The following is a 14,065-nucleotide window of genomic DNA, read 5'->3' as shown; positions in this document are numbered from 1 at the left end:
ATTCATGAAAAAAATTGGCTGCTTTAGTGGTTCTAGTGTTAATGGCTTGTCTTTTCTGATCTGCTTATTCCAGTGCCTTTGTCGTACTTTCATAATAAAGTTGAAGTCGGAAGTTTACATACTTAGTTTGGAGTAATTAAAACTAGTTTTTCAACCACTTCCCAAATTTCTTGTTAACAAACTATAGTTTTGGCAAGTCGGTTAGGACATCTACTTTGTGCATGACACAAGTAATTTTTCCAATAATTGTTTACAGACAGATTATTTCACTTAGAATTCACTGTATCACAATTCCAGTGGGTCAGAAGGTGACATAAGCTAAGTTGACTGTGCCTTTAAACAGCTTGGAAAATTCCAGAAAATGATGACATGGCTTCGGGAAGCTTCTGATAGGCTAATTGACATAATTTGAGTCAATTGGAGGTGTACCTGTGGATGTATTTCAAGGCCTACCTTCAAACTCAGTGCCTCTTTGCTTGACATCATGGGGAAATCAAAATAAATCAGCCAAGACCACAGAAAAAAAATTGTAGACCTCCACAAGTCTGGTTCAACCTTGGGAGCAATTTCCAAACGCATGAAGGTACCACGTTCATCTGTACAAACAATAGTACGCAAGTTTAAACACCATGGGACCACGCAGCCGTCATACCGCTCAAGGAGGAGATGGGTTCTGTCTCCTAAAGATTAATGTGATTTTCTGGATTTTTTTTTCTCATTTTGTCTGTCATAGTTGAAGTGTACCTATGATGAAAATTACAGGCCTCTCTCATCTTTTTAAGTGGGAGAACTTGCACAATTGGTGGCTGACTAAATACTTTTTTGCCCCACTGTATATCGTGATGAGATCCTGAGGCCATTGTCGTACCATTCATCCGCCGCCATCACCTCATGTTTCAGCATGATAATGCACGGCCACACATCACAAGGATCTGTACACAATTTCTGGAAGCTGAAAATGTCCCAGTTCTTCCATGGCCTGCATACTCAGACATGTCACCCATTGAGCATGTTTGGGATGCTCTGAATCGACGTGTTCAACAGCGTGTTCCAGTTCCCGCCACTGTTCAGCCACTTTGCACACCCATTGAAGAGGAATGGGACAACATTCCACAGGCCACAATCAACAGCCTGATCAACTCCATGCAAAGGAGATGTGTTGCGCTGCATGGTGCAAATGGTGGTACCAGATACTTGACTGGTTTTCTGATCCACTCCCCTACCTTTTTTTTAAGGTATCTGTGACCAACAGATGCGTATCTGTATTCCCAGTCGTGAAATCCATTGGTTAGGGCCTAATGAATTTTTCAATTGACTGATTTCCTTATGAAGTGTAACTCAGTAAAATCTTTGAAATTGTTGTATGTTGCGTTTATATTTTTGTTCAGTGTATTAAATCATTATTTATTGAAGCTCTTGTCTCTTATCAGCATTGAAGCTTTGCTAGCTAGCTACAAGCCAGTGATTTGTTTAGCAAAGCAATGTCAAATTAATATATTTATTTGAATTAACACCTGGGTCAAAACATGAGAAAATAACGATCAGCCTGCTTGGATAGCAACTTAAGAATGCAGAAGTTGTGCGATGCGGGCCTGGAGGCAAGGGGAAATAATGGCAGTGAGTGGCCAGTGTGAGAGCTCACTCAAGTTATTGGCAGCACCAGACCATGGACAGTTCTTCCCATCATGTGCCATCAACGGAAACGTCACTATATTAACATCACCAACTAGCTTTGTTAGCCTGGACTCGCCAACCATACTAGTTGTTGCCTATGTAGGCCTATTAGATATTTATTAAATCATTATTTATGGACATTCTTGTCTCATCATCATTAAATCTCTGCCAGCTAGATTCCAGTGATTTGTTTAGCATAGCAATGTCAAATTAATAGAATTAACAAATGACCAACCCGCTTGACTTGCACATTCAGAATGCAAAAACAATTTTACTTGTTAAAATGTTAATGAGAACTTTTTTATTAATATTTATATAACTATGTTGGCAACCACTTACTAAAAGCAATATTGCTTGAGTACCCGGGGATTATCGTGTGATGACTCCCTCCGAAGGGCTGTTCCCTGGCCTCGGCTTTGCCTTGGGCCAAAGAACAGCCCTTAGTCAGGAGTTATAGCACAATAACCTTATTGCTTAAACACCCAGTCCCCTTATCTGATTATCAGCTGGGTCTGAAAATATTATCTTCCTCAATGTGCAGCGAATTCAAAATAGATGAAAAGCCTCAATTATCAAGCGTTTTTATTTTGCATAACCAAAATGCCTACTATTTAGATGGGTAACCGAGCATGGTAACCGAGCATGGCCCATTTACTGACTGCTTACTTCTGTCTGAAGTGGCTTGCCTGTAGCTCCTGTATTTGCACTGTTGTTCTGGCTCTGTTGCATTCACTGACCTTTTATATCGTTCATGATAGGAGTGTTTCTACGTGTGTGTGTGTAAATGTTGCTTCTTGTTTCTATATTAGGTATTCTGTATGGCACCATGACACTGGAGCTGGGAGGGAAGATCACTATTGAGTGTGAGAAAACCAAATATGTGGCAGAACTGGAGTTCAAGTTGAAGGTATGTGTGTGTTTGTGTGTGTATTTCCTAAGTTCGCATCTTTTCCATGTTGTACAGAAACATAAATACAACATACATAAAAGCATACTTTGGTGAAACAATGAAGCGCAATGAGAGGGAAAAGAAAACTAGAGGCAGACCCATATACATTTTAAGTTGGAAGTTTACATACACTTAGGTTGGAGTCATTAAAACTCATTTTTCAACCACTTCACAAATTTCTTGTTAACAAACTATAGTTTTGACAAGTCGGTTAGGACATCTACTTTGTGCATGACGCAAGTCCAACAATTGTTTACAGACAGATTATTTCACTTATAATTCACTGTATCACAATTCCAGTGGGTCAGAAGTTTACATACAAAGTTGACTGTGCCTTTAAACAGCTTGCAAAATTCCAGAAAATGATGTCATGGCTTTGGAAGCTTCTGATAGGCTAATTGACATAATTTGAGTCAATTGGAGGTGTACTTGTGGATGTATTTCAAGGGCTACCTTCAAACTCAGTGCCTCTTTGCTTGACATCATGGGGAAATCAAAAGAAATCCGCCAAGACCCCAGAAAAAAATATGTAGACCTCCACAAGTCTGGTTCATCCTTGGGAGCAATTTCCAAAAGCCTGAAGGTACCACGTTCATCTGTACAAACAATAGTACGCAAGTATATGGGACCACGCAGCTGTCATACCACTCAGGAAGGAGACGTGTTCTGTCTGCTAGAGATTAACATACTTTGGTGCGGAAAGTGCAAATCAATCCCAGAACAACAGCAAAGGACCTTGTGAAGATGCTGGAGGAAACCGGTACAAAAATATCTATATCCACAGTAAAATGAGTCCTATATTGACATAACCTGAAAGGCCACTCAGCAAGGAAGAAGCCAATTCTCCAAAACCACCATAAAAAAGCCAGACTACAGTTTGCAACTGCACATGGGGACAAAGATCATACTTTTTGGAGAAATGTCCTCTGGTCTGATGAAACAAAAATAGAGCTGTTTGGCCATAATGACCATTATGTTTGGAGGAAAAAGGGGGAGGCTTGCAAGCCGAAGAACACCATCCCAACCGTGAAGCACGGGGCTGGCAGCATCATGTTGTGGTGGTGCTTTGCTGCAGGAGGGACGACAAATCACGGCATCATGAGGTAGGAAATTAGGTAGAAAATGTGTGGATATATTGAAGCAACATCTCAAGACATCAGTCAGGAAGTTAAAGCTTGGTCGCAAATGGGTATTCCAAATGCACAATGACCCCAAGCATACTTCCAAAGTTGTGGCAAAATGGCACAACAAAGTCCAGGTATTGGAGTGGCCATCACAAAGCCCTGGCCTCAATCCTATAGAACATTTGTAGGCAGAACTGAAAAAGCATGTACGAGCAAGGAGGCCTACAAACCTGACTCAGTTACACCAGCTCTGTCAGGAAGAATGGGCAATTTAAAGGCAATGCTACCAAATACTAAGTGAGTGTATGTAAACTTCTGACCCACTGGGAATGTGATGAAAGAAAATAAAAGCTGAAATAAATCCTCTCTACTATTATTCTGACATTTCACATTCTTATGTAAAGTGGTGATCCTAACTAACCTAAAACAGGGAATTTTATCATGGATTAAATGTCAGGAATTGTGAAAAACTGACTTGAAATGTATTTGGCTATGGTGTATATAAACTTCTGACTTCAACTGTATCGTTTCACCGACTTTATAGGCTGATATTGTCCTTTTAACGATATATCGATATAATCTGAAAATTCCACCGATAACCAATATTTAAAAAAATAAAAGGTTATCTGAACACTTGTGGCCATGATGTCATTATTGTCACAATGTAAGAAATCACCATTTGAAACATATTTCTTGGACAATTGCTCTTTTGGATAGCAATTTATGTGGAAAATTTTACTTTTTAATTTCCCCGCTGTAAAACAGTATATCAGCAGATAACGTTTTGTCCCCAAAAAATCGGAATCGGTATCAGACCCAAGAAAACCCAAAAGTAATTGTTTTATGAATTAAATGAACTAGCCATTGCATGAAAGCAAATAGAAAGACAAAACAGTAAAGGGGCAAGATAAAACTGGGGTGACAGTCGGTTATTATAACCGAGTTTGTTGGGTTTCATCCAAAAGGTACTTTTAAAAATGTTTTATTATTTTTAAATGTTCCTTTAAAGGATGTGTAATATATAAAATGACCCGGTAGGATTCGATCCATGCATGGAGACAATGCTGCTTGTAAAGGCAATCACATGAAATCCCAGTCTAACTGTGACACATGGCACTATATCATTACATGCGGTAGATTCAGATCAAGTTGGCTCATAAGGTCTAGGATCAGGGTTGTTCTGTTCTTGCTCTAGTCACCTGTAGGGGACGGTCTTCTCTCTCTATATTGTAGCCCTTCCTGGGAGGCTCCAGCAGTGTGAACGTGATCTCGGGAAAGATCCAGCAGGGAGACGAGCTGCTGGCCACTGTGGACGGACACTGGGTAAGAGTACCTGCATGCATCTCCCTCTCGCTCCCCTCCCTCACCCTCTCGCACTCTCTCTTAGGTGCATGTGCTATCACAATATCCCTCTCTTTCTTTTTCTCTCTCTCACACATACACACACACACACACACACACACACACACACACACACACACACACACTATATCCCCATCTCCCCTGTTTGTTATTGAAAGTGTATGTGTGTTGTTGTCAGGAATAAAAGGTGTTTCTCCAGGAGGGGAGGTCAGCAAGAGGTGTTCTGATGTGACGTGTTGATGGATGGATGGATGGATGGACGGACGGACAGACAACATACAATAGCATTGGCAATGTACAAAAATAAGGCATATGTGTAAATAGCACAAAATGTGTGTGTGTGTGTGTGTGTGTGTGTGAGATCAGGATGGTGAGGTGTTCCTACAGGAGAAGTCAGGGCAGCAGGAGCATCTGTGGAACCCTACTCCAGAGGTCCGCAGCACCAGACTGAAGAGGCAGGTGGTACAGCTGGACCAGCAAGGGCAGTTTGAGTCGGAGAGGTAAGGACACACACACACCACAGTGTTCTGTCTGCAGGCTTTTACATACATTGGATGGAAGCTTTCCTAAGACCTTTCTGTGTATGTGTGCCTTGCAGGCTGTGGCAGCATGTGACCAGTGCTATAGTGGACCGTGACCAGAACCAGGCAACCCAGGAGAAGTTTGTACTGGAGGAGGCTCAGAGGAATCAGGCCAAAGACCGTGGAGACCAACCTTGGCGCCCCAGACTCTTCAACCTGGACTCTGTCACCAACGAATGGACATACACACACATAGAGTATGGACACAGCACACCACCAAGTGGTCATACATACACAGATAGATAGAGTGCGTACACACACACCAAATGGCATTACAAATATAACAGGACTAATACAGACATTGCATCTACACTGGCACACAAACCCCAGAATACATTTCCCCACCTGAAGATCTGGTATGTATGTGAACTCCCTCCCTCCCTCTCCAGCACACGGCCGTGGGACCCTGAGCGCTGTCTGGTGCAGTTTGAGAAGCACGGGGTGATCCAGACCAAGGAGAAATCACAGAGACGACATAAAGGACTGGCGTACAGCCGCGCCTCAGCCTGGGCTAGCCAGCAGAAGGTAAGCGAGAGAGACACACAGATGTTCCCTCTTTCCATCTTGGTTTCTTTGCCAAACTGACTAGTTCTAACCATAGAATTTCAATTAGACTGGACACTCAACGCAGTCTTCTGGTGTTTGTGGACCAGTTACCATATTGGGTATACCATTTAACAATAGTCTGGCTTCAATGTGTAGTTTTGTGAAAATTGGACATTACAGGTGTGTGTGTGTGTGTGTGTTTGGCGTGGTCGTGCGTGCCCGTATCTCAGGCCCAGGTGAATGGGAAACACAGGAAAGGCAGCAGCCAGCCGTCTAGCTGCAGCCAGAACACTGAGAGCAGCAGCACTACACCAGAACCTACACACGAGTCCTCTGATAATGAAGGTAAGACGCACACATTCACCATGTCAGAACCTACACACGAGTCCTCTGATAATGAAGGTAAGACGCACACGTTCACCATGTCAGAATCTACACACGAGTCCTCTGATAATGAAGGTAAGACGCACACGTTCACCATGTCAGAATCTACACACGAGTCCTCTGATAATGAAGGTAAGACGCACACATTCACCACGTCAGAACCTACACACGAGTCCTCTGACAATGACGGTAAATCAAAAACACACACTTGCTCACATGCATGCATGCACATACACACACAACCCATGATGCCCATACATATCCTCAGACTATCAGTAAACCAAACCTAGATTTTCTCTCCCTTGTCACATTACTAGGGTACCTGAGCCAGTGTACACGGTGCAACAAGGAAGTGAAGGACATTGCCCTCATAGAGGCCTCCATCGCATCCATACAGAAGACACAGCAAGACATCCAGAGGTAAGAGAGCACACATTTTTTAAACATAAAAGATCATTTAGCAGACACTCTTATCCAGAGGGACTTACAGGAGCAATTAGGGTAAAGTGCCTTGCTCAAGGGCACAACGACACACACGTACCGTACCTTCGGAAATAATTCAGACCCCTTGACTTTTGACAGTTTGTTACGTTACAGCCTTAATCTGAAATGGGTTAAATAAAAAAAATCATATTCAGCAATCTACACAATACCCCATAATGACCGAACGAAAACAGATTTTTAGAAAATGTTTGCAAATAAAACAGTAATACCTTATCTACATAAGTATTCAGACCCTTTACTATGAGACTTGAAATTGATCTCAGGCGCATCCTGTTTCCATTGATCATCCTCGATGTTTCTACAACTTGATTGGAGTCCACCTGTGGTAAATTCAATTGATTGGACATGATTTGGAAAGGCACACACCTGTCTATATAAGGTCCCACAGTTGACAGTGCATGTCAGAGCAAAACCAAGCCATGGGGTCAAAGGAACTGTCCGTAGAGCTCCAAGACAGCATTGTGTCGAGGCACAGATCTGGGGAAGGGTACCAAAACATTCCTGCAGCATTGAAGGTCCCTAAGAACACAGTGGCCTCCATCATTCTTAAATGGAAGAAGTTTGGAACCACCAAGTTTCTTCCTAGAGCTGGCCGCCCGGCCAAACTGAGCAATCGGAGGAGAAGGGCCTTGGTCAGGGAGGTAACCAAGAACACGATGGTCACTCTGACAGAGCTCCAGGGTTCCTCTGTCGAGATGGGAGAACCTTCCAGAAGGACAACCATCTCTGCAGCACTCCACCAATCAGGCATTGGTGGTAGTGGCCAGACGGAAGCTACTCCTCAGGAAAAGGCACATGACAGCTTGGAGTTTGCCAAAAGGCACCTAAAGACTCTCACACCATGAGAAACAAGATTCTCTGGTCTGATGAAACCAAGATTGAACTCTTTGGCCTGAATGCCAAGTGTCATGTCTGGAGGAAACCTGGCACCATCCCTACGGTGAAGCATTGTGGTGACACCATAATGCTATGGAGATGTTTTTCAGGGGCTGGGAGACTAGTCAGGGTTGAGGCAAAGATGAACGGAGCAAAGTACAGAGAGATCCTTGATGAAAACCTGCTCCAGAGCGCTCAGGACCTCAGACAAAGGGCGAAGGTTCACCTTCCAACAGGACAACGACCCTGAGCACACACCCAAAGCAACACAGGAGTGGCTTTGGGACAAGTCTCTGAATGTCCTTGAGTGGCCCAGCCAGAGCCTGGACTTGAACCCGATCAAACATCTCTGGAGAGACCTGAAAATAGCTGTGCAGCAACGCTCCCCATCCAAGCTGACAGAGCTTGAAAGGATATGCAGAGAAGAATGGGAGAAACTCCCCAAATTAAGGTGTGCCAAGCTTGTAGCGTCATACCCAAGAAGGCTGTAATCGCTGCCAAAGGTGCTTCAACAAAGTACTGAGTAAATGGTCTGAATACTAATGTAAATGTGATATTTAAACATTTCTAAAAACCTGTTTTGGCTTTGTCGTTATGGGGGTATTGTGTGTATAGATTGATGAGGGGAAAAACGATTTAATCAATTAGAACCTAACAAAATGTGGAACAAGTCATGGGGTCTGAATTATTTCTGAAGGCACTGTGCACAAAATAAACAGAATGCTGCAAGATGGAGATGACAGAGCAACTCTGCCCCCCTCCTGGTCAACTCGGGCACCTTCAGTTTTAGCAGGATTTCAAGTTGTTGTAGTTCATACCAATGCTGGGAAAGGACAGATTTTAGAAGTTTGATAGATGACTGAAACTCTCCCGCCTGTCCTTCCGTAGGAACCTGATAGCGTTGGGTCGTCAACTGGGCCGTCGTCAGGAGACTGAGGACAATGTGACACCAACTGGACGCCACTGTTTCATCCTGTGTGTCCTCCTGCTCTCCCAACTCTTCCTCAACTACATTTTCACCTGAACTACCCTGCAACAGAAGTTATCCCCCCCCCAGGCACGGATCTAGGATCAGCTCAACACTCCCTGTTAACCCTGACCAACACTCCCTATTAACCCTGAACTATTAGATGGAGGGGCAGCTTCGTCCTGTTCTCCTGATACGGGAGGGCCACAGGTGCCATAGCAATAAACACAGCCACCCACAGCCACCACTCACCTGCCAACCAGAGCGGAGCAGAGCGCCCTCCAGTGTAGCCAGACAGCACGGCACCCAAGCACTTTGGACTGAGAAGACCACGACAGAAAGAGATCAAAAAAGATCAAAAAAGAAAGAGTGGACTGACTGGGGGTGTTTTTTTAAAAGATGAATGAGAGAATAAGGACTGAATTAGCTTTTTTTAATAGGAATGAGAAGGAATTATTGTTTTACAGAAGAGGATGTTCCACCTGTCTTTTATTAATGGATGTGTACTTTTTATACTCCCCCTGCAATACTATTGTGTGCGTGTGTGTGTGTGTGTATTGTGTGTACGTACAGTAGGCCCTATGGGCATTGATGGACTACGGCTTGGAGTCCTTAATAGTCCACCTTCACTACAGACTTTGGGCCTTAACGCTGAAGCCAAAAAGAAGAGAAAACAATGTGACATCGACAAAACAAAATGAACTCGAGATAAGAAAAAGAAACTTCCAATAATGCAATTGTCTTTTTGTGTAGATCTATAATATGTCACTTTTTGGGCGATCTGACCAAATTCACATAGAGATATGTGCTATAGATCTGTCACTGATTGAAAGCAAGCCGTAGATCTGTTCTATGTGCTTTATTTCTATGCTTCCCATTAAGTTTTGTTTTTGCGTCTTTTTGCTTTCAGTTTTGTACACTAGCTTCAAACCGCTGAAAATACGAAATATATTTGCCAGCGGTTTAGATGGTACAATTATACTCTACACTATACTTGCCTGTTTTGTCACATATAAACTGAAATTTGGCAAATTAGAATTTTTGCAACCAGGAAATGATTTCTGCGTAGTGCATCTTTAATAATGATGATGATGATGATTTTACCAAAACAGTATTTATAACCTGAAAGGTAAAGAGTACTTGTTTACAGGTTTGTGTGTGTGTGTGTTTATACATATATAAACGAAGGCTAGGCAGAGAGAGGCAGATTAGAAAGGTAAAAGGGATGTGGGTCTGTCTGTGTATGCCTGTAGCGCCATCAGGGAATGGGTTTATAGCACTGCTCTGGTGTAGACAATCAGCCATAGAGGACAGATGATTGGCGGTGTAGAGAGAATGAACAGGGGAAGAGAAGAAAGGAAACAACGAAAGACTGTTAAAGGTATAGGATAATGAGGTTGTTGATGGGTCGGGTGTGTAATGTACTTCAGACGGCACTGTTTGGAAGAACTGTTCTCGATGTAATTACTGGGGGTCAATATACCCATATGTATATATTTGTCTGGAGCACACACACACACACACACACAAGCACTGTGTTACCAATGAGATTCAGAATGTATTTATTGTGTGATTCACCTTGATTTAGGGATCATACTCCGCTTGGAAGATGGATGCAAGTGGTGACAATCGCGAGTAAGTTTGTTCTCCCTTGTTCATTAGGCACCCAACTGGAAAATGGACTGAAACAGGGAGGGACACTGGACTTGACACTAATTTCTGTTCTGTTTTAAAACGGGGTTGTACCCTATTGAACATGACCCAGGTATACCAGGGGAACCAGGTCTGTGATCTAGCCTTGGGATGTTACTCGTACATACGGACAGTCAGGCAAGTTGGAGTCAAACATTAGGGTCAAAATTGAAAAACCAACCTCTTTGGTTGGTGTAAACTTGCCCTTGTCCAGGCACCCAATGGGGAAAAGGAGATGAAGGAAGTAGGAATTTGACTTTGAATGCTTTGATTCACGGTTTGTTCTTTTGTTTTGCACTCTACTGTCATGTACACAGATCTTTTTGTCATATGAGAATGAAAGAACATGATTTTGCTATAAAAAAAAAAAAGATTATACCTGTTGCATACTGTAGCACTACAGTAAACATTGACATTTTGACTGGACACCCAATCTTGCTCTTTTGATTGAGTTTCTCCACAAAATGGTCAGTGCTGAAAGACACGTCTGGTTATAAAGTGTCGCAAGGAAAGTCCTACAGCATAGCTAGTAGACACTAAGCAGGTTTCCATAGACCCAGGTTTATCCGGCAAATGATGATGGAAACTGTTTTTTGAATAAATGATTGGCGAATCATTTAAGGTACGCCGGTCCCTTGATGTCATCACGTAACTATAAAACTCCACTTAATTGAATGATAAATGCCTACTGCTTGCTAAATAAACAATGTCAACTACAAAAAGAATGTGTCTGCAGAACAAGGATTGTCCTGACTTTCAAGAATGCGGACGTTGTGTCGCCTTGCTTCTCTGGATGCAAGTTTCTCCATCAAATTATTTCGGAAACACTTTAACCACTTTTTTATTTGACACCTTTTTGGTATTTTGTACCAGTTTCCGTCTCTACAAAGGCATGGTCTGGACGATGGCAAAACATGTAATGGTAATAATTGATTGAACTTACATCTCTAGACACCCAAAGCTCTTTAAAGTGTAAGGGGAAACTCACCACCATCTCCACACTTACATACTCTTCATTTGTATTTTTTTTAATTGGCCTATCCTACACCAAAGTCACTTCGTTTGACTTTTTTACAGTTTGATAAACATATGCAGTTAAAACAGGACAATAAGCACCCCGCCCCATGGGGTCTTTATTGACCACATAGTTGGGACAGCCGTTTAAAGTCCCTATCAAATCAAATCAAATTTTATTTGTCACATACACATGGTTAGCAGATGTTAATGCGAGTGTAGCGAAATGCTTGTGCTTCTAGTTCCGACAATGCAGTAATAACCAACAAGTAATCTAACTAACAATTCCAAAACTACTGTCTTATACACAGTGTAAGGGGATAAAGAATATGTACATAAGGATATATGAATGAGTGATGGTACAGAGCAGTATAGGCAAGATACAGTAGATGGTATTGAGTACAGTATATACGTATGCATATGAGATGAATAATGTAGGGTAAGTAACATTATATAAGGTAGCATTGTTTAAAGTGGCTAGTGATATATTTACATTTCCCATCAATTCCCATTATTAAAGTGGCTGGAGTTGAGTCAGTGTCAGTGTGTTGGCAGCAGCCACTCAATGTTAGTGGTGGCTGTTTAACAGTCTGATGGCCTTGAGATAGAAGCTGTTTTTCAGTCTCTCGGTCCCAGCTTTGATGCACCTGTACTGACCTCGCCTTCTGGATGATAGCGGGGTGAACAGGCAGTGGCTCGGGTGGTTGATGTCCTTGATGATCTTTATGGCCTTCCTGTAACATCGGGTGGTGTAGGTGTCCTGGAGGGCAGGTAGTTTGCCCCCGGTGATGCGTTGTGCAGACCTCACTACCCTCTGGAGAGCCTTACGGTTGTGGGCGGAGCAGTTGCCGTACCAGGCGGTGATACAGCCCGCCAGGATGGTCTCGATTGTGCATCTGTAGAAGTTTGTGAGTGCTTTTGGTGACAAGCCAAATTTCTTCAGCCTCCTGAGGTTGAAGAGGCGCTGCTGCGCCTTCTTCACGATGCTGTCTGTGTGAGTGGACCAATTCAGTTTGTCTGTGATGTGTATGCCGAGGAACTTAAAACTTTCTACCCTCTCCACTACTGTTCCATCGATGTGGATAGGGGGGTGTTCCCTCTGCTGTTTCCTGAAGTCCACAATCATCTCCTTAGTTTTGTTGACGTTGAGTGTGAGGTTATTTTCCTGACACCACACTCCGAGGGCCCTCACCACCTCCCTGTAGGCCGTCTCGTCGTTGTTGGTAATCAAGCCTACCACTGTTGTGTCGTCCGCAAACTTGATGATTGAGTTGGAGGCGTGCGTGGCCACGCAGTCGTGGGTGAACAGGGAGTACAGGAGAGGGCTCAGAACGCACCCTTGTGGGGCCCCAGTGTTGAGGATCAGCGGGGTGGAGATGTTGTTGCCTACCCTCACCACCTGGGGGCGGCCCGTCAGGAAGTCCAGTACCCAGTTGCACAGGGCGGGGTCGAGACCCAGGGTCTCGAGCTTGATGACGAGCTTGGAGGGTACTATGGTGTTGAATGCCGAGCTGTAGTCGATGAACAGCATTCTCACATAGGTATTCCTCTTGTCCTAACTTTACATTCCATTGTAAAGTTAGCACTTCAACATTATTAAAATGAAAATAATGTTGTCAAAGTGTATGGTGTAAGTGACAGTGACCTGTCTTTGAACTTACTGCCTTGTTCCTTTCAGCAGCATTTGTCTCTTTGGCTTTTGTTTGTCCGTATTTCCTCTGGTGGCGTTCATACGTCTTTGTCTTAAAAATGGAACACAATTTAAATGGGAGACTTTTACTCTCCCAACTGATTTGTTTTTCCTGCCAAAGGCTGTGCATCTGTTGAAGGTCAAGAATAGTTTGTTACTATTAGAGTGAAAGGCTTGTAGGGAAACTAACAACGTTGCTCTATCCAATAGAATAACTCTTCTGAGCTTGGAATGGAATCCCTTATGCTTGCTAGCTCATTTTAGATAAGAGTAGCAAAGGTTAGCTATTAGTTATCTAAAATAGAAAACACAACTTACCCCTTTGCCCTAAACTTTTGTCCTTTCTCAATGTTCTGAATTTGATTGACATTTCCCATTATTTTTCCTGAATGTACAGTGGGGCAAAAAAGTATTTAGTCAGCTACCAATTGTGCAAGTCCTCCCACTTAAAAATATGAGAGAGGCCTGTAATTTTCATCACAGGTACACTTCAACTATGACAGACAAAATGAGAGAAAAAAAATCCAGAAAATCACATTGTAGGATTTCTAATGAATTTATTTGGTAGAAAATAAGTATTTGGTCAATAACAAAAGTGTATCTCAATACTTTGTTATATACCCTTTGTTGGCAATGACAGAGGTCAAACGTTTTCTGTAAGAATTCGCAAGGTTTTCACACACTGTTGCTTCGTTGCCCGGG

The 14,065-nt window shown here is 42.8% G+C and overlaps 1 protein-coding gene across 3 annotated transcripts in view; it reads left to right on the top strand.

The window, feature by feature from the left end:
- The window catches only part of osbpl5 (oxysterol binding protein-like 5), a 103,309-nt gene extending 92,260 nt beyond the window's left edge, over nt 1–11,049 (top strand). For all 3 annotated transcript variants that reach the window (XM_024379145.2, XM_024379142.2, XM_024379144.2), the window contains 8 exons: nt 2,484–2,581; nt 4,981–5,070; nt 5,476–5,609; nt 5,708–5,887; nt 6,080–6,215; nt 6,467–6,581; nt 6,938–7,040; nt 8,889–11,049. In XM_024379145.2, the coding sequence (XP_024234913.1) occupies nt 2,484–2,581; nt 4,981–5,070; nt 5,476–5,609; nt 5,708–5,887; nt 6,080–6,215; nt 6,467–6,581; nt 6,938–7,040; nt 8,889–9,024 (992 nt within the window). In that variant the 3' untranslated portion in view covers nt 9,025–11,049. The remainder of the gene's footprint in view (nt 1–2,483; nt 2,582–4,980; nt 5,071–5,475; nt 5,610–5,707; nt 5,888–6,079; nt 6,216–6,466; nt 6,582–6,937; nt 7,041–8,888) is intronic.
- Nucleotides 11,050–14,065: the final 3,016 nt, after the last annotated feature.

This window comes from Oncorhynchus tshawytscha, linkage group LG19 (assembly GCF_018296145.1).
Source record: "Oncorhynchus tshawytscha isolate Ot180627B linkage group LG19, Otsh_v2.0, whole genome shotgun sequence".
NCBI lineage: Eukaryota > Metazoa > Chordata > Actinopteri > Salmoniformes > Salmonidae > Oncorhynchus > Oncorhynchus tshawytscha.
Note: the sequence above shows the minus strand (reverse complement) of the source record. Positions and strands in the feature narration are given on the sequence as shown.